At 39.5% G+C, this 19,359-nt stretch overlaps 2 protein-coding genes across 4 annotated transcripts in view; one reads left to right on the top strand and one right to left on the bottom strand.

The window, feature by feature from the left end:
• On the top strand, window positions 1-12,017 carry ik (IK cytokine). Its single transcript, XM_043221102.1, is given in 20 exon segments — window positions 1-137; window positions 1,130-1,196; window positions 1,741-1,833; window positions 2,773-2,832; window positions 3,457-3,624; window positions 3,746-3,860; window positions 3,938-4,008; window positions 4,084-4,130; window positions 5,167-5,330; window positions 6,196-6,304; window positions 7,156-7,222; window positions 7,676-7,859; window positions 7,981-7,999; window positions 8,423-8,495; window positions 9,553-9,633; window positions 9,715-9,772; window positions 9,871-9,959; window positions 10,040-10,148; window positions 10,678-10,712; window positions 11,610-12,017. Coding segments are annotated over 20 exon segments (1,653 nt in total). The 5' UTR covers window positions 1-121; the 3' UTR covers window positions 11,638-12,017.
• Window positions 11,933-19,359, bottom strand: part of LOC122326313 (arf-GAP with Rho-GAP domain, ANK repeat and PH domain-containing protein 1) — a 16,760-nt gene continuing 9,333 nt past the window's right edge. For 2 of the 3 annotated variants that reach the window (XM_043221099.1, XM_043221098.1), the window contains exons 16-22: window positions 18,911-19,010; window positions 16,713-16,902; window positions 16,588-16,633; window positions 14,962-15,113; window positions 13,818-14,027; window positions 13,633-13,738; window positions 12,441-12,661 (exon numbers count right to left, since the gene is read on the bottom strand). In XM_043221099.1, the coding sequence (XP_043077034.1) occupies window positions 12,460-12,661; window positions 13,633-13,738; window positions 13,818-14,027; window positions 14,962-15,113; window positions 16,588-16,633; window positions 16,713-16,902; window positions 18,911-19,010 (1,006 nt within the window). In that variant the 3' untranslated portion in view covers window positions 12,441-12,459. The other variant, XM_043221100.1, reaches the window with a different exon arrangement.

A 19,359-nucleotide genomic window follows, 5' to 3' on the forward strand; every position in this document is an offset into this window, starting at 1 on the left:
CGGGTCAGCAGGCGGCGCTCTCACGGCCGCGGTCCAATGAAGGTAACCGGAAGTGTGACGTCGCTATCAACATTAAAGTGCGTCGCGAGTCTTGTTTTAGAGAGGCTCGATCGATCTCATCATGCCCGAACGCGAATGTGAGTATTAATATCGATTATTAAACGCGTATGCCGGGTGTGGATAAAGTCGTTTGTGAGAATAAGGCTCGTTTAGTTCCGTAAGCGTGCGCGAGATGTGTAGAATTGAATCGTTATAGAAATACGTGAGATGTCTCGAATAGCGCTTTAACGTAAACACACAAAAACCTGCAGCCAGTAACTGTAACGTTATTTCAGACGAAACAATAAAACGCGTAAACAGCTTTATAAAGTGTGTCCTGCATTTAATATCATCATTATGACGCTCTGACGTCACTAAAGGCTCTGTATAATGTCTTTCAGTTAAACAATAATTCATATAAATTACCCAAAAATCCCGTCAGTGACTGTTTTTAAGGATCACCCCAAAACTAATTAGTTTACGAATCTGTGTCACTGTGTTTTAAAGCCCGAGATTCTTAATAAAAAACATTTTACATTTGATTAAGATCGCTTTTTCGAGTACGAGTCCGAGTGATTGTCTCTTTTTGAAGTAGATATGTGCTGGCCAGCAGTTATTCGTGATTAGTGTCGTTCAAAATAGAGGTTTTCTTTATATGATGTGTGTATTTTTATGAAGTGTATGTAAAGACACACGCGTGAAGCATGCATTTACATGTGTGTGTGTGTGTGTGTATTCATCAAATCTAAATCTGTTATTGACCATAAAATGTTATTTAATCCGTTTTCGCTACACTTAGTTCAAACAAAAATTCAGAAAGACACTTTACTTGCGTTTTACGTGCTTTCTTTGTCTATGCAATCACTTTTGCGCATTTAATTGAACGCAGGCATAAAATAGGACGCTTCATCCGTGACCTATAGAGCGTCCGTCTCTGGACTCGAGTCTGAAGGCCTGAGGATGAGATCAGCTAAAGGCCAGCGTCTCTGGACCTCATGTGGTCTTCATCTTTGGGCCGGTGAATGGTTATTGGACCGTGTGTAGCGCTGCGTTACGACTCATCCTCTGTGTTTGTGCTCGTCTCTTTCAGCTGATGTTTACTCCAATCCTCTGGCTCCGGACGGCCATGAGGTGGAGGACCACCGGTCAGCGCTCCAGTGAGTGCTCTTCACATCACTCCAGCTCATAAACACCGGGAAAAGTGCTTTAAGTCGCACCAGAAATTGCAAAATAGTACATGTCTTCCTTTTTGTGCTTTTCATTTTCGAAATGCAAACATCTAAACATCCTCAAAAATCAGGATTGAGATCTTTGAGCTGCACTTGTCTTCATTTCTGTCAGCGGAGAAGAGTTTATTTATTTTAAGCGTAAACTCACTTTATTTTGGTCCGTTGCACGGGATCTATTTAATGATTAGATTGGGAACAACACAAAAGTACTGAGGAAGAATATCCCTTTTTTTTACGGTGTGATACGAAGGTGGAGGAAACGCCATTTCTGCTTTCTAGTGGTTTGGCTTTAGCCTTATTCTTAAAAAGATCTTACGTGCTTTCCTGCCGTCAAACCCTTTGATGAATACAGTGCTGTGAACACCTAGCGCTAAATCTGGACCTCTGCTGAAACGAGGCAAACGCCAGCAGGTTTGGTTCCTTTGCTTCATCTGTTCTTGTGCTTCACTGTCCATCTCTTTGTGCTCCTCAGATCCAAGCTGACCAATGATGACTTCAGGAAGCTTCTGATGACCCCGAGATCCACGCCGTCCTCGGCTCCGCCCTCCAAAACACGCCACCATGAGTACTTTGACTTGTTTTTTTTTTAATGCTCAGTAGCTTGTTTCTCGTGTCAGAACTAACCCGAAGTCACTCGAGTGGGACGTCATACAAAAGCATTAAAATAAGAATGAACCCTTTGTGTTTAACATGCTACAGGTGTAACGTGGCGTCCTTAAAATTCACTTCTTTGACGTGGAAGAGTAACTCAATTGCATGCATTTCAACTGCAAAAATGAAATTAACCGCAAAAGGCGTCGTTTTAAATGAAAGCATCAAGTAGTAGCTTTAGAAAGAAGTATTTGATTTGATTCAGCATAAAATGTGTTGCACACAAACACTGAGGCTACGATGACCCAACTGTGGGACGTAAAAGAAGATCATCTGAGAAACAGCAGTATATTTTTGTATTTTGTTCATACATCAGTAACCAAAACAGCTTAATTACCTACAAATTCTTCAAAAATACCTTTTATGTTGTGCTAAAAAGGTCATACTGTTTCGAAACAAATATTTAAGACACGCTTTAAATCTTTGTGCAAACTATACTTTGAACATTTATTGTTTTCTGTATTTCTTTTTTGGAAAATGTACTCTAAATAAGAAACTAAAGTTGGTGGCGGAAAATGTCATTTATTCATTGATTCATTTGATTTGTTCAAACTGCTGACTTTATGAATAGGCTATTGAATCATTGATTCACTCGATTTGTTCAAAACGACTCGCGTCCTTAAAGGTAAATGAAACAAAAACAGACTTAAAATAGTACTTAAAATGGACTTTAACACCACAGCGACTTCTCATACTTAACTTTTGCACAAATTCACATTTTAAACCTCTGATAGTTTAACTAAAAATAGCGTAATAGCGCTTATAAATAGCGTGTTATCGTTTGAATAAATTTTTTTTGCCCGCTATGTTGAATTTTAGTGAGTTTGACTTCTTGTTGTGGTCAATTTCCCAGGATGCCACGGGAATATAATGAGGATGAGGATCCTGCAGCTCGAAGACGTAAGAAAAAGAGGTGAGTCGAGGGACGCTGATGAATTGCGTATATTTGCAGGTTTCTTTTTTTTTTTTTATATTAATGAAATATATGTATACATACACACAAGTAACTTTTTTTTTTTTTTTTTTTTTTTAAACAACCACAACAACAACACAAAAAAAAGTAATACACTTATACAAATACAAAAAGAAAAAGAAAAAGGAAAAAAAAAAGGGGGCGGGTAAAGTAATTTCTAATAAAGTAAGAAAAGTCATATTTGCAGGTTTCTGACGACTGATCAAATTGCATTTAGCTTTTTTCATATTTTGAATTAGCTGCGATGCTTACATTTAGAGAAAACATAAGTGCTTTTAATTTCGTTCATGATTTTGATCAATTTTAATAAACGTTTCCCTACAGAATGTTTTCATTTAAACCCTATGTACCTCACCCAGATACCTGCCTGCGAAGCTACTTTGATTAAAATCGGCGCGTGACGTTTTAAATATTGAGTTTTCGCCCGTGCATGATTGCAGTGCCTCTCTTTTCTACACTAAAATGTGTAAAATTTAGTCTTGTAAAATCACCATAGCGCTCAAATGTCTTTGGGACGCTCTCTTCTTTGTGCTGATATGACGTGATGATGCTTTTCCTCTGAAGTTACTACGCTAAGCTGCGGCAGCAGGAGATGGAGCGCGAGCGCGAGCTGGCGGAGAAGTACCGCGACCGCGCTCGAGAGAGACGTGACGGCGTTAATAAAGACTACGAGGAGACCGAGCTCATCAGCACCACGGCCAACTATCGAGCCGTGGGACCCACCGCAGAGGCGTGAGTCTGCTTTCACTTCCTGTCCGTTATTCATCACTGTGTGTGTGATGCAGAATTCCAGCGGTGACCGTTTTTGCGTGGATTCAAACGTGCGTGTTATTGATGTTCTTCTGCCGGACAGGGACAAGTCGGCGGCAGAGAAAAGGCGTCAGCTGATCCAGGAGTCTAAGTTCTTGGGAGGTGACATGGAGCACACTCACTTGGTGAAGGGTCTGGATTTCGCCCTGCTGCAGAAGGTACGCCGCTGGACCGTAATCCTAATCGCGCAGCCTCCACGCACTGGCTTTCCTTCACTCCGGTGTTTGTGTTTCAGGTCAGAGCTGAAATCACCAGCAAGGAGCGAGAAGAGGAGGACATGATCGAGAAAGTGCAGAAGGAAGTCAAGTATGTTTATATAAATGGCACGCGCGTTCGTGTGATCCGCCTCCGAGCGTCTTCTAACGGGTTTGTGTTTGACAGGAAAGATGAAGATCCGGAGCAGAAGATCGAGTTCAAGACTCGTCTCGGTGAGTTCATCTCGGCTCCAGGAAATCAGGGAGGTGTGAGGATTGCGTTTATGGCTGAATGTGACGATTAAACTTTTATTAAATAAACGGGAGCTGTGCGCGGTCAGAAAGAACCCGGGGCATTTCCAAGATGGGATTTGTTTCTGCTGAGATCTTTTGCTTGGTAATAGACCAAAGGCAAGGTTTTGACTCAAAAGATGATGCGCACTTTTAGAAAAAAACGGTTTTAAGGTAAACTTTTTTTGGAAAAGATATTTAATAAAATAAATGATATATTTAATAATATCTCTCTCTCTCTCTCTCTCTATCTCTCTCTCTCTCTCTCTCTCTCTCTCTCTCTCTCTCTCTCTCTCTCTCTCTCTCTCTCTCACAGAGGAATAAATGAATTAAAAAAATATATATATATATGTATGGAGAGAGAGAGAGAGAGAAATCATTGCACATCTCTAATTATTATTTAATTTATAATTTATTGATAATGGTTTAAATCAATACAATAATTAACTTTTATATATATATGTGTGTGTGTGTGTGTGTGTATTTATAAAAAAAACAAATGTATATATTTTATTTTTATTTATTTGCTTTTGGAAAATGTACAAATCAGCAATTAAATAAAAAATTATAATTATTACTATTTATTTATTTTTTTTAAAGGAACACAAAAGTAACATTTTAAAATGTAAAGACATGCATGAAACGCTCTGAAACACGTTGCACATCACACAGAACAAGCTGCAGGTCTGTGAGTTTATGGGCAAGTCAATTTGGACATTTTACAGATTATTTTGTCAAACGTCAAAACATTTAAATACACTTGCTATTCCAGAAGCTTTACGTCGTGTAGTAGTTGCATGGAAAAAATAAGTTTTATTTAAATTGTGAATGAGTTCTAAAAACGCTGAAGCTGTCGGTGAGTTTCGCGTTCTTTCAGAAACACCTATAATAAATTACCCAGAGCAGTATGTTAGCATCACGTGTAAATAAATAGAGTTCATGCACCGTTTGAAAGGTCGGGCTTGTTTGTGCTCTTCAGGAAGGAACATCTACCGTATCCTGTTCAAGGGCCGTCAGATGGAGCGTAACGAGCTGTTTCTGCCGGGCCGTATGGCGTACGTGGTGGACCTGGAAGACGAGTACGCAGACACGGACATCCCGACCACCCTGATCCGCAGCAAAGCTGACTGCCCCACCATGGAGGTACAGACCCGACCTTCACCTTCATCTCCAGGAGCTAGTGATTTAGAGGATAAATGCGAGACACACACCTTTTTACTCTCTTTATACTTCTCTCATAGATTCATGCACATCACAGAGAATATATGGGTGGATTTAAACGTATAAAGTACTATAGTGTCATGTGAAATCTTACACTGACTCGGCTGTCGCAGGTTTGTGCTGCACAAAGCTGTTTTAATTGCCTCTCGTAATAAACTCCTTTTAATCTAAATGGAAATAGTAACAGTAGGGGAAAAAACGATCTTTTAAAGCTTTTAAAGCCTCGCTTCTTTCCAGAAAAACGATCTTTTAAAGCTTTTAAAGCCTCGCTTCTTTCCAGACCAATAAGACTTTCGTTCATCTTCGACACGCACCTTTTTACGTTTACCTGTATTCATTTCGCAAATGCTCTTATCCAAAGCTGTTGGGGGATACGTCAAGCAGTTCGTCTCAAAGAGGCAGACGGACACAGGAAGCGGTTTAGCCGCTGTGCAAATGGGCAAAGCTAGAAAGGCAAGGAATAACGTTTAGGATGAAGTCAAACGGCATCGAAAGAGACCAGTTGTTGCTTACTTTTTTTTTTTTTTCTCATGCAATCAGCATGAATCAGTTTAAAGCATCATCTCGTGCTCTAATCTGATTCATGAAGCGGATTAGAAACACAAATGCAGAAGGACGAAGCTGTCTCGTAGCTCGACTCGTAATTGTTAGTACAGATGTGTTTTGACTCTTCTGACCTTTTCCACCAAAGAATCGTGTGAGGTCAGCTGTAGTTTGATCGGACCGCTCTCACACTTTCTCTGGATGACTTGTAAAGTCTTGTCGGGCTGCTGTTTTTGTTCCTCAGGCTCAGACGACGCTCACCACCAACGACATAGTCATCAGCAAGCTGACACAGATCCTGTCGTACCTGAGGCAGGGCACCCGCAACAAGAAACTCAAGAAGAAGGACAAAGGTAGTTATACTTACAGCACTTTACATAGACTGTGATCCACGTCTGATTGAACAGAATTCAACTTGTTTAAAAGGAGAAAAGAGTGGGGAATGAAAACTTATTTTCCCTTTGAAGGAAGTTGATCTTTTTTTTTTTTTTAAGCCTGCTTGCAAAGATTTGTGACCCCTGTTTGTGAAATCCAGGCAAAAGTCTCAATCTTCAATCAATTATTTCACTATGATTTCTTTATAGATATCAAGTTTGTTTTCACAGACTTTATTTTTTAAATCGCTCACAAAAAAAAGACTTTAGCTGGGTTTTCACAAAGAGGGTCACGTTTGTTCTTGTAAAAATACTCGCTCTCTTTTAATCAGTTTTACAGAAAACAAGACCACTTTATGTGACTTTTGCTTCTCAAGTAAATGTACTTAAGGTGTATTTGACCAAAGCACTCCAGGAAATCATCCAGAAGTTGCTCTGAAGCAGAGCTATTCAAAGCCTAAGCTTTCTTTTCGTGAAATTTAATAGAGATGTGTTGTGTTTGCAAACGTCAAAGTGTTGCTAATAAAACACATTGTGTTCCCGAGGTTTACTTGGTTTTTAAAGGGTCTTTAAAAAGTCTCACATGTACCTTAATAAACCCTTAATTTTTCTTCTTAATGACCAACACTCCAAGATAGTATTTCAAAGACCGTATAAGTCAAGATATGGTTCAGAAGAGAGGCGGTGTTAACTAGTTGTGTGTCATCCAGGTAATATAAACACATAACCGTGTGAATGCATCATCATAAGGGTTAAAGAGTCCGGGATGTAACTCACGTCCATCTTTAGTGTTAGTAGAAGCTAAACTCTAGTGTTTTCACTGTTTTCAGGGCGTCTGGATGAGAAGAAGGCACCGGAGGCCGACGTAAAGTGAGTTCACGTGCAATCAGAGTTTATTTATGATCTGAGCTGAAGCTTGCTAACATCGCTGTGTGTGTGTGTGTGTGTGTGTGTGTGTGTGTGTGTGTGTGTGTGTGTGTCTGTGTGTGTGTGTGTGTGTGTGTGTGTCTGTGTGTGTGTGTGTGTGTCTGTGTGTGTGTGTGTGTGTCTGTCTGTGTGTGTGTGTGTGTGTGTGTGTGTGTCTGTGTGTGTGTGTGTGTGTGTCTGTGTCTGTCTGTCTGTCTGTCTGTCTGTCTGTCTGTCTGTGTGTGTCTGTCTGTCTGTCTGTCTGTCTGTCTGTCTGTCTGTCTGTCTGTCTGTCTGTCTGTCTGTCTGTCTGTCTGTCTGTCTGTCTGTCTGTCTGTCTGTCTGTCTGTCTGTCTGTCTGTGTGTGTGTGTGTCTGTCTGTGTGTCTGTCTGCATCTTGTGTCTGTCACATCGGGACTACATGTCCTCCTGTGTGTCTGTCTGTCCGTCTGTCTGTCTGTCCTCCAAGAGCGTCCGAGACAAAGAGAAGGAGCGCTACCGCGAGCGAGAGAGGGAGAAGGATCGAGATCGAGAGAGAGAGAGGGAGAGGGAGAGAGAGAGAGAGAGGGATCGAGACGAGGAGAAAAGACGACACAGTTACTTCGAGAAACCCCGGGCTGAGGACGAGGTCAGGCCATCGGCGTCTTTACAGCAACATCATTCTCATCGCATCTGTTTGAGCAACAATTAAGAATATCGCTAATATCTATAACCTGTCTAATGTACGTATAATATTTCTCTCTCTTTAGGCCATGGACATTGATAAAGGCAAGTTCAGTTTTCAACATGAAAAAATATTTTTTTTAATTCAAATCATAATCCGATAATATAATTGCATGGTAATTGCAATGAAATGAAAATGAGATTCATATTAAATGCAATTAGCTGAGCTTAAGAGCGCCTTTCTCATCTCACTCTTTAAAATGAGTTTTAATAATTATTTCTCTTGTCCTGTCTTTAAAGTGTACTGCTAAATGTACTTATGAAATGAAAGCATGCTGTAATGTTTTGTATTTAAATTTGCAATAACACTTTTTGCATGATGACGTTATTTATTGCATTCAGAATATGTGGACTAAATGCACGAAAAAAAAAAACCAAGTGCTTTAAGTGCACTTGAGGCACGCTTGTTTATCATTAAGCATGCTTCTATCACAAAGGTCAGAGCTGTCCTGTGCTGTTCTCTTTCAGGTCCAGGCTCTGTGAAGGACCAGATCAAGCTGATCAATGAGAAGTTTGCTGGAGCCGCTCATTTGCAGGAAGCATATCCTTCACGTGATTCCAGCCTTCAGGCTCTAAAACTGAAACGGTGTATATTAGGGCTGCCCCCGATTAAAGAGTCTTCTAATTGGTTCATTTTAGACATCGGTCGACTAATCACAGATTTATATGAATTTAATTGAATAAATATGTAATGAGACTGTGTGTCTGAAAAAACGGCTAGGAGATGGTTTATTATTTATTAATAAACAATTAGTGATGACCTTCAGAGAGAAAAGCACCGTTCCTACGGAGTGAGTTCACTTTGAATCGATTTGTTTTTAAAGTAGACATTTTAAGCTTCATGTAAGCCGTGATTTATTCACGATACAGCACTGCCTCGACAACCTTATTGCTTTTATTAAACGGTTACCATGCAATAATAAAATCTTAATGAAAAATGCATGCATTGAAATTCGTTAAATGCAGGCTTTCCGTCTTTTAGTTTCAAAACAGAGATTGCAAGCATTATTACTTATTATAATCAAACCTGAAACAGAAAACTAGTAGATACAGTAATATTCCCTCATCACGTGGAGAGACGTTTATGCATGCATGTTAAAGTATGTATGTTAGAAATACGTCCTATATCTTTCTTTTTAGTTCATGGCTGAGAACGCGTTCTGTTTGTTTTCTAGGTTTTACAAAAGCATGTTTCAGTTGATATTGTGAGCAAAAAGTAATGCAAAAGCAACTTAACGCATGCAATCTTCCAGAAAAAGCAATGCACTTCGTAATAATGCAGTATTGCAATGTGTTACTTTTAAAAGTGAGAGTGTGCACCCTTTATAGTTTCAATCGAGTCAAAATGGTGGCGTATTTTAAGTAGTTTCCACTTTTATTAGGAAAAACTCATTTCAAATGCCATATTTGAGGTCGACGAATGTTCGGATTTCCTACCCGCTGTATTTAGTACCAGGCTTCTTCCTGCGTTTAACCAGCTAACTACATTTTGGTTGTCTTTTAAGGGGGCCGCTCTAGTTTGTCGCTTATTAAGGTCCAGGTCTTGTTCCAAATGATGAAATGTCTTTCTAGTGTTTGTCTCTTTAACCCGTGAGCACTGGAAGCAGACGTGAAGAGAAGAAGCATCTCGGAGATTTCTTTGGGATGTCGAACAGTTACGCCGAGTGCTATCCCGCCACGTGAGTTTCCCCGCTGCGTCTTCTGTTTGTCGTCGAGGCCGATGAGGGCGAGTTTGTGAATGTGTGGCTCCTCTGTTGTAGAATGGATGATCTGGCTGTGGACAGCGACGAGGAGGTGGACTACAGCAAGATGGACCAGGTATGACTGCTTTTGAGTTGTGATGGAGATGCCTCTGTGTGTATCTGGTCAGGCGTGTTCACCTGTGTGTGTGTGTGTGTGTGTGTGTGTGTCTTCAGGGTAATAAGAAGGGTCCTTTGGGCCGCTGGGACTTTGACACGCAAGAGGAGTACAGCGACTACATGAACAACAAGGAGGCGCTTCCCAAGTAACTCAGTTCTTCACCCGTTTTCGTGGGTTTGAGGTCGTGGGTTCACTTTAATCAGGATGATTGTTGTGTTTCTTTAGGGCTGCCTTCCAGTACGGCATCAAAATGTCTGAGGGACGAAAAACCCGCCGCTTCAAAGAGACCAACGAGAAGGCTGAGCTTGACCGACAGTGGAAGAAAATCAGCGCCGTGAGTTTGCAGACTATCGTCTCTGCTGTTTAGTAAAAGCAGCGATCAACTAGATTAATACCGTAACTGCCGTTTCAGTAATGCGTGAGCTGACTCGATTTGCCAAAAACAAATCCAAAGCATGCATTGCATCAATTTTATCAGAGTTTAGTTCTGATATCAGGGGTGAGGGGTTTATAAGATGCAATGTTTAGTTAACGCTCAAGTGCCGTTTCCTCAATATTAGTGTATGAGCGTTATCGCAAACGTAGTGTTGATTTTATGTAGCAGTTCCACAATCAGGAAGTTAAATAATTCGTCTTTTCCTGTTTGGCCAATGAAAACTGTTGCAGTTTTTTTTTTTTCCTGAATGAATCTGCTTTTGATTGAATCAGAGTCAGAAATGGAGTGATTCATTCATGAAGACGGCCGCTTGCTTTTTATTTTTCTTACATGAATCAGGTGTTTTGAATGAATCGTTTGAACGAGTGATTCGGTGAATCGAGCCTAAACCGGTGCAGCATGTTTATACCATCTCTGTCTATTTCAGATCATCGAGAAGAGAAAGAAGATGGAGGCAGATGGGTGAGGGTTTTTCTTTTTGTTTTTTTTAGTCACCAAAGACGTTTTAAAGCCACCTTCAGTTTTAAAAATATCCTAAAAATCCTTGATCGGATCAGCCGTGCGTCGTCACAAAAGTGAACCATTTGGAAATATAAGTTGTGCTAAAACAGCTTCGTTTTACTCTCAAAGTCTGAGGCATTTTCTGTGTGTGTGTGTGTGTATGTGTGTGTGTGTGTGTGTGTGTATGTGTGTGTGTGTGTGTGTATATATATATATATATATATATATATATATATATATATTTTTTTATTATTATTATATATTTTTTATTATATATTATATTTTATTATATATATATATATATATATATATATATATATATATATATATATATATATATATATATATATATATATATATATATATATATATATATATATTTTTTTTTTTTTTATTCCTTCAATTATTCAGAATTACTCTTTGCAAACTTTGATTTGCTTTGGATTGCTATTTTTCAGCAAAATGCATTTAGTCACCAGTGACCAGTAGCAGAAAACTCTGACTAGTCTTACAAGCTGGTCATCTAATGTTTCCTGCTCAAAATTAATTATTTGTTGTTGTGTAAACCTGGTCTAATCTAAATCTGAAAAACACGACTCATTAGCCATGGGTAACTGCTAGTTGGTCGGGTTAGAGAATAAATGAACTAATAAGAAATAAATGACAGTAGCTTGTGTGGGTTCACGACTGACCTCACGCTGAAACATGCACTTCTTGTTGGGACCTCAACGTTACATCAGATCTGGTCTGATAGGGGCCACTTCAAACAAGATGAACCGAATTGAGTTTAGTGTGTATGCTGAAAACGACATGCGTGTGTGTGCTCGTGATCTGACTTCTGTTTCTTCTCTAATACAGGGTGGATGTGAAGCGGCCCAAATATTAAAGCTTCAAGAATCCTTCCAGCTGCATGATGCACATGTATAAACCGTAAACGATTTGTGTTGTTTTTCCGATTCTCCATGAAGACAGTGATAGAAAAAGATGTACTCATTTTTACTGTTAACCCCAAGTTCTGTTTGTTTGTTGTTTTTTAAGAGTGTTTCAGAATCAGATGCAGTCGTGATACAAGAGCTTTCTAGATCCTCTTAGTGTTGCCAGTCTTATTACAAACCCTGATGCTCGCTGTATATCGATCTAAAGCTTTGTCTTTCTGGTAATAACGGCGTCCCGTAACGTGGTGAAATGCACCTGTTTCAACTCATTTATTCATAAATACAAAAGCTTGTGTAATCCTGAGTAACGATAAAAGCATAACACACTCTGGAACGCAGTCTGTCCTTCATTATATCTGTACCACCGGACATTTTATGGCCTGCATGATAAGAACGATTGAAGTTAATATATTGTGACATTAAAGACCGTGGACGCATCTCTTGAAGCATTCAACTCTTCTTCACCCATTGATAGTGGGCTTGTCTTCTTTTCTTGATCCCCTCCTCGTGTTGGTATCAAAACCCCACTTGCATCTAAAGAGGATCTCAGATTCACCAGGCAGCTTTTTTTCTTCTCAATGCATTCATTGGTGGACTATTAAGTTCTTATCAGCAGTTTGGACTCTTATTCTGACGGCACCCATTCACTGCTACATTATTACAGTCATTTGTTCATGCAGTCATGGTGGTGCTGACGGGGAGCTCCTCACAGTACGGTGATGATCTCTCTGTCTGTCTCCACGTGATTCTGCACACAATGTCAGAAGACACGGTCATTTCTGGGACGTTGAGAGCGTGGCATGGTTTACTGTGAGAGTGCAGCTCACCGTGAAGATCTCGCTGTGGCGCAGGATCAGCTCTTTGGTGAGGTGGACCAAGCCTGTGTTCATGGCCAGCTCCTGGAACAGCGTGACCACAAATATCACGGCCAGGTTATGAGCCGTCATCAGGTTCTCCTGATTGTGCGTCTGAACCCTGAGAGAGAGAGAAGAGAAACGGGTCTCAATACCTCCTGAATACACTACCTGTGTGTGATGGCACATTTTATTTTAATAGTATATATTTAACATCACTCTACAACGCTTTTTCATCCTTAAAAAAAGTTGCATTATAAAATACACACACACACACACACACACACACATACACACATATATATAAATACAAACAAAGCATTCTCTCCTCATAAAGGCTGCATCTATTGGATCAAAAATACATTAACAACAGCAACTATATAATAATAATGTATAGCTATAAAATATATTCTAATATATAACTTATTCCTGTGATGAAAAGCTCAATTTTCAGCATCATTATTTCGGTCTTCAGTGTCACATGATGCTTCAGAAATCAATTATGTTATTAATTAAGCAGCAAATCTGCATATTGAAATGATCATTCGAATACGTTAATTTGCTGCTTAATTATTATTGGTGATCAGATGATAATTATCGTTTGTTCCTCTGATGAATAGAACCTTCAAAAGAACCTAAATGCAATTAAACAGTAAATGCAGCCTTCATGTACTTTTAAAATTGGAAATAAAGTCAGTTAATATGTGACTCATTAAGTCTGTATTTCTATTTCTAGCTGTGTTTTTTGCATTTCATACCAACTTTACCTGCTATCTTGTGCACAATGCACTTTTCTTAATATTAAGCATGAAATGTGTTTTAATGTCACTTCTGATGAGGATTGTTTGATCCTGAAAAATATTACACTTTAAATGCTAAATATACCTGAAGTATATAATGAAATATACTGCATACACCTTGGACTCCTTCTGCTCAATTAAAGTGCATTTAGTACAAAATGATGTGTCGTTGTTTAGCAGACCAGTTCAGTACAGACACTAAAAGTTCGCGGAAATATAAACGTGTTTGTGGTCTTCTTGGCATAAAATAAAAGCATTTCACGTCCTTGTGCGTCTGTTTGTTTCGTCTTACGTGTGCAGGTGTCGGCACAGAGCGGCCAGAGTCACGCGGCTGTCTGGAGGAAGTCGTCTGAGCAGTCTGCGGTACGTCTGCAGTCTCTGATCTCCGTCTGACAGGACTGTGGAGACAACTGCACATCAGTCTCTGCACTGAACGTGTCGTGTATGCCAGAGCACGAGCAAACACGGCAGACGTACCGGCGGCTTTGAGCCAGAGCGGCTTGTGAGCGTCCGGTATGAGCTGGCAGCTCTGCCGCAGGATCTGCTTCAGAGCTCCCGAGACGTCCAGGATGGAGAGCTCGTCCGTTCCCAGAAGCGTTTCTCTCGGAGAAACACCCAGAGCGTCCACCAGTCTACTGATCTGAGGAAGGACCCCGCAGCGCCGGTACAAACCCTCCACCTTCAGCCCTGAAACACACCAACTCACACGGGTTCGAAACTTTTCTGGGTGACTCTACCTTCAAGCACGATTAATAGCATGCGAATAACTTTAATGACACTTCTGTTGAAACATGCATGCTATGTATTTAAGTATATTATAATTACACATTTATAATGATGAGGTTGCAATTTGCTACATTTAAAATGTAATATCAAATAACATTAAAATTATAATGAACTACTTCACATGTGCCTTAATATGTTATTCAACTAAAATAAGTGCACTTTTAATATATTTACATAGAAAAACACTGCGCTGTCTTTAATTACCCTGAAGTGCACTTTAATTTAATTTATATTCATTTATTTTTGGTCACACTTAAAGGTCCAATTCTCACTTTTATGATTTTTGCCTGCATGCACTCTTAGTTACTGCTTATTAATACTCAGTAAACTGCTTACGTTTAAGATTCAGGTAAGATTAAGGATTTTTATTCTATGTATTTATTAATATGTGCTGTTTAAGTAATAATAAATAGCCAAGGTAACACTTTATTTTACAGTTGCACCTATTAGTCGCTCATTAGCATGCATATTACTACAATACTAGCCATTAATTAGTGTTAATTAAGCACATATTAATGCCTTATTCCACATCTCTAATCTCCCCCATTACCTAAACTTAAGAACCACAGCACTAATTATTAATTTATTGAGGGAAAAGTCATAGTTAGTAGTTTACACAGTGTGTTTAAAGTGAAAAGGGTATATAAAAAGCATGCATTTCCATCGTTTTGTGTATAAATGTTCCACACTCTATACACAGTATTACGTTCACTCACACTAATAGCAGACAAAACAAGAGTGATCCCTTTTTCAAGAGAAAAGCGATTAAATAAGAGCTACTCCACACGGTTCAGGTAGCATGGCTTTACTGTGAACTGAAGCTGGTTGAACTCACCGTACTGTGTGATGTGAGAGATACAGCGCTCTACAGAGCAGGGCACGGCCCCTGAGCGCCGGGGCCCATCTGTGCTCGAGCGCAGGGCCCTCAGCACCAGCTCATGCCACCGAACGCAGCTGTGCTCCAGCTCAAACTTCATGTGTAACGTCCTGCAGAAGACACACACGGATTCACGGCTGTCCCGCCTCCACAGGAAGTGATCTCATACGACTGGAGCGTTAACCACATTAGTTAACGCCAACTAAGAATGAACAATGCTCCTATAGCATTTATTAATCGTAATGCTAATTTCAGCATTTGTTAATGCATTATAAAAACAACAGCTTGTTAACATTACTTATCTTTCGTTACGGTTAGTTAATAAAAATGCGGTCGTTAAATAAGAATGCTGCAATAAATGCATTGTTAATTGGTTGTTCGTGATAGTTAAAACTAATTTTAACAAGTGACTATGAATATTGTATGTAGTAAGAAGAGCTGGGTGGATTACGTCTATCGCATTTTAGTATGCAATCTACATTGTGAACAATCATAAAAAACAAGTTAAGAAAAGTAGGTGATGAATTCTGGCTACTTTTTAGATGCCTTTTTCCAACTTGTTTTAAACTTGTGAAATGTAACGCTTGATTTTTGGATTATTAAAGTGTCATTACCGTGTAATTAATAATATCCAGTGAGTGTAATTAGCCCCGTTTGTTGGCAGTGAATATTTACAGTAACCTTACAGTTCCAGTGGAGCAGATGATAAAACACAGACGTCCCTATAAACTTCATCATACTGCTCTCGTGACAAATATTTGACCAGCAAACATCACACAGGAACCCGGTCATATAATCTGCCAGCTTTTATGATGATCAAATCAACAAGTTAGTCATCGTAAATATATTATCTGAGTATATACTGTACTAGAGGCACCATAACTCAGCGAGCGCACGTTAAACTGATCAAAAGAGTCTTTCTGTCCATCACAGTTTCAACAAAAATAAGAAATCATAGCAATAAAGGTTTCTTGAGCAGCAAATCTCATTTCTATAGTCTTTGGTTGATGCAGTTAACCACTTTTTCTCTTTTTTCTCGTTTTTAAAGGTCAGATCACATCTTAAAGTCACTGATTTTCGATAAAAATGTCGGTTTAGGGAGGGCTTTATCATCTGGCGGCAACCATTTAGAAACGTGCATTTTAATTCAAGTTATTGCAGCATACTGTTTTATAATGTACTCCGACACTGAGGTGCAATAAGTAGCATAAAGAACAGAAAACCCTGCTATTTTAAGAGTGTTAAAGCTAAGAATGCATGTATATGTAGAAACAATCAACCACCATTAATTGCGTCCAGAATAAAAGTTTCCTTTTGCATAATGTGCGTTTGTACTGTGATTATTCATTAAAACCCACACGGTTTATACTTAGAAAGTAGATACATTATATATTTGTATTGGTATGAATATGCACAGTATACACAAATATATTATGCAAAGAAAAGCTTTTATTTTGGATGGTTTTAATATCAAGTACACGTACCTCGGTAGCATTCAATAAAATCTTTTTGGAATCTAATTACACAAAGCAGATAACGTGTGACGTGTGAGCGGATGTGTGCATGCGTGCGCCGGACACTGACCGCTCGGGCAGCTCCAGCAGGATGCAGTTCTCCGAGCGCTGCAGATCTGCACACAAGACACACACGTGTTTAACGGCCGATACTCGGGCGGCGCTTGCCGGTGTGATGCGGGCTGTGATACTGACGGCAGCGGGTCCGGTTGTCCAGCGCCAGCGTGTCCGAGGAGCCGTGTCCGCGGTGGACGCTCATCTCTCCGTCCTGCAGGGTGCACCACACCTCGGCGCTCTGGAGAGCCGCTCCCTGACGTATAGAGGCCCTGGACACGGCCCGGACGCCCGGCAGATCCTCGTCCGGCACGGCCCCCGCCAGCACTACCTGCACACAGTCACACGCAGTCATCAGCAGGCGCTTTTACCCAACGAGATGTATAGTAGCGACCACAATCAAGAAAAGAGCAACTAGAACAAGTCTCCGTTGGCTTAAAGCGGTGCACCTAGCAGTAGTCCGGTCTAGATGTCGTGAATGCATGAAACTTGCTCTTCTGCGCCAAAAACAGGCGACGTGTTTCATACCTTGGTAATCTGAGTTGGAAGAATGCTGTTTTTCTAACATGGGAAACATGGCTTTTTGGACGCTGTATAATCGAACCCAGATTTTTGACTGTAGAGGAAGTAACAGTACATCCGTCACAAAACCAGTCATAAGGGTCATTTTTTTTTAAATTGAGACGAATGCATCATCTGTAAGCTGAATAAATACGTTTCCGTTGAATTCCACCAATGCATAATTCTATACCTTTGCTATGTTTGACATTATGGATCATGGAAACTCAAAAACTATACTTAGGCTTTAAGACGGCTTAGATATAACATTTTGATCACTAACACTTTGTATATTATAAGGGTGTATCATCTCAATTAAATAAAGTCTGGTGTGCCTCAAGGATCTGTCCTAGGCCCTCTGATGATACTCAGCTATATATTTCAACATGACCAGATAAAGCTGTAAATGATCTAAGAGTGTGTTAAAAATTTAATTTTTATCTGTAATGTTAAATTCGGATGTAAAGATAACAAGATATAATTTATTGGACCAAAAAACAACGTAATATTGTGGATTAGTTTGCATCTAGACGGATGTACTGTTACTTCTGGGTTAGATCATACAGCAAGGGACAGGACAGTATTTAGTAGAGGTACGACTATATTGAAATATTGAGAAATTCCAAAATAAAAGTCCAAATAAATTCTCAGCAATGCATATTACCAACCAAAAGTTAAGTTTTTAATAGATTTACGGTAGGAAATTGATCTTTACTTAATTTCCTAATGATTTTTGTCATAAAAGAAAGATAGATCGTTTGGACCCATTCAGTGGATTGCTGTCTGATGATTGTTTCTGTGCTCCAGGCTCACATGAGGAATAAAAAGAAAACAATACAGAGCAAGACAGTGTGCCTTTTTGTTAACTCTAATAAACCAAAAACAGACAGAGAAAAACAAGAATCGAGAGGCTAGTGCTAGTTTTATTTTTTTAGGACAACAAGTAGATATTAATAAATAGAATGCAAGTCTGAAAAGAAGCGCTAGTGTCACATGGTTGGACTCTTTCTTGTCTCTGTGTGTCCTACTTTCTGCTGATTGTCTTCAGGTGCGTCTAGTTCATTTAGTCATTTCCTGTGAGTATATGAGTTCCCGTTTGCTTCTGTTTAATCGTCCGTTCTTGTCTTTATTACGAGTGCTTTAGTTTACCCGCCTGCAGCTGTGTTATTTTCTCGCGTGTGAATGATTAAGAGCGTTAAAGTGCTCTTTTCCTGAACCACACTAGCTAGAGTTTAACGACTCCATCTGTCGCTATCATTAACACGATGTGCAATACTGCCAAAATAGGGTTCGTAAATGAGCTGCAGGGGGGTTTGAGAGCTCAACGAACAGCTAATAATCACTTAAAAATCATAAACATGTTCAATTAAAACCATTTTAAACAAATAAATGGCATATTGACATGTGACCCGACGTCAGAGAACCGTGAACTCAGTGGTGCTTCATGTAAAAATATATCAGATTTGTGCACTTTAATGCGTTTGTAAGACAAACAATGATAAAATAACGACCGAGTGATACCTGATAATAAAACACGTGTTTATCAGGAGCTGATGCAATGTCAAAAAAGCCAACTTTTAGCCTGGTATATAAGTGATAGGCTGTTTTAGAAATTATTGCTATTTTGTAAATATGTAATCATGTAAAAAAAAAGAGCAACTGTGGTCTGATAAGACGCATCTTAAAGAGTCATTTATTGAAGTGACAAGCATTTGATTTTTGTAATCCAGATTACATGCAAGCAGTCAGACCCAGCTCAGGTGATACAGATGAGGATCTACCTTCATGATGTGCAGCATGTGACTGAGGAGGACGTCTCGTCCGCCCGCCGTACAGATCAGTCGCTCCGTCAGGGATAACACCTCAAACTCATGGGTTTGCCTGGAGGAAGCATGATTAATTACGCTTCCAGAATAAAATGCATGTTCTGCGCGATAAAATACAGTATATTTTATAATCATATTTCAAAGCATAATTGCAAAATTACATATTTGACTGCTTTGTTTAAAAAACTCTAAGCTAATTGCATTTTATATTACTGTAAACTATAATACATTTCATTGTAAAGCGCACATATTTAACACATCATTTCTGCGGAAGGTTCGCACATTAAATGCACTGAAAGCAGGCACGGAGCTGGCTTTAGAAAACACAGCGTGGGACAGCGTCTGCATTTTGTCGATCAGATTAAAGCCGGTCACGTTGCTTCAATGTTTCCAATGAACAAAAC

Source organism: Puntigrus tetrazona, chromosome 21 (assembly GCF_018831695.1).
Source record: "Puntigrus tetrazona isolate hp1 chromosome 21, ASM1883169v1, whole genome shotgun sequence".
NCBI classification, from domain to species: Eukaryota; Metazoa; Chordata; class Actinopteri; order Cypriniformes; family Cyprinidae; genus Puntigrus; species Puntigrus tetrazona.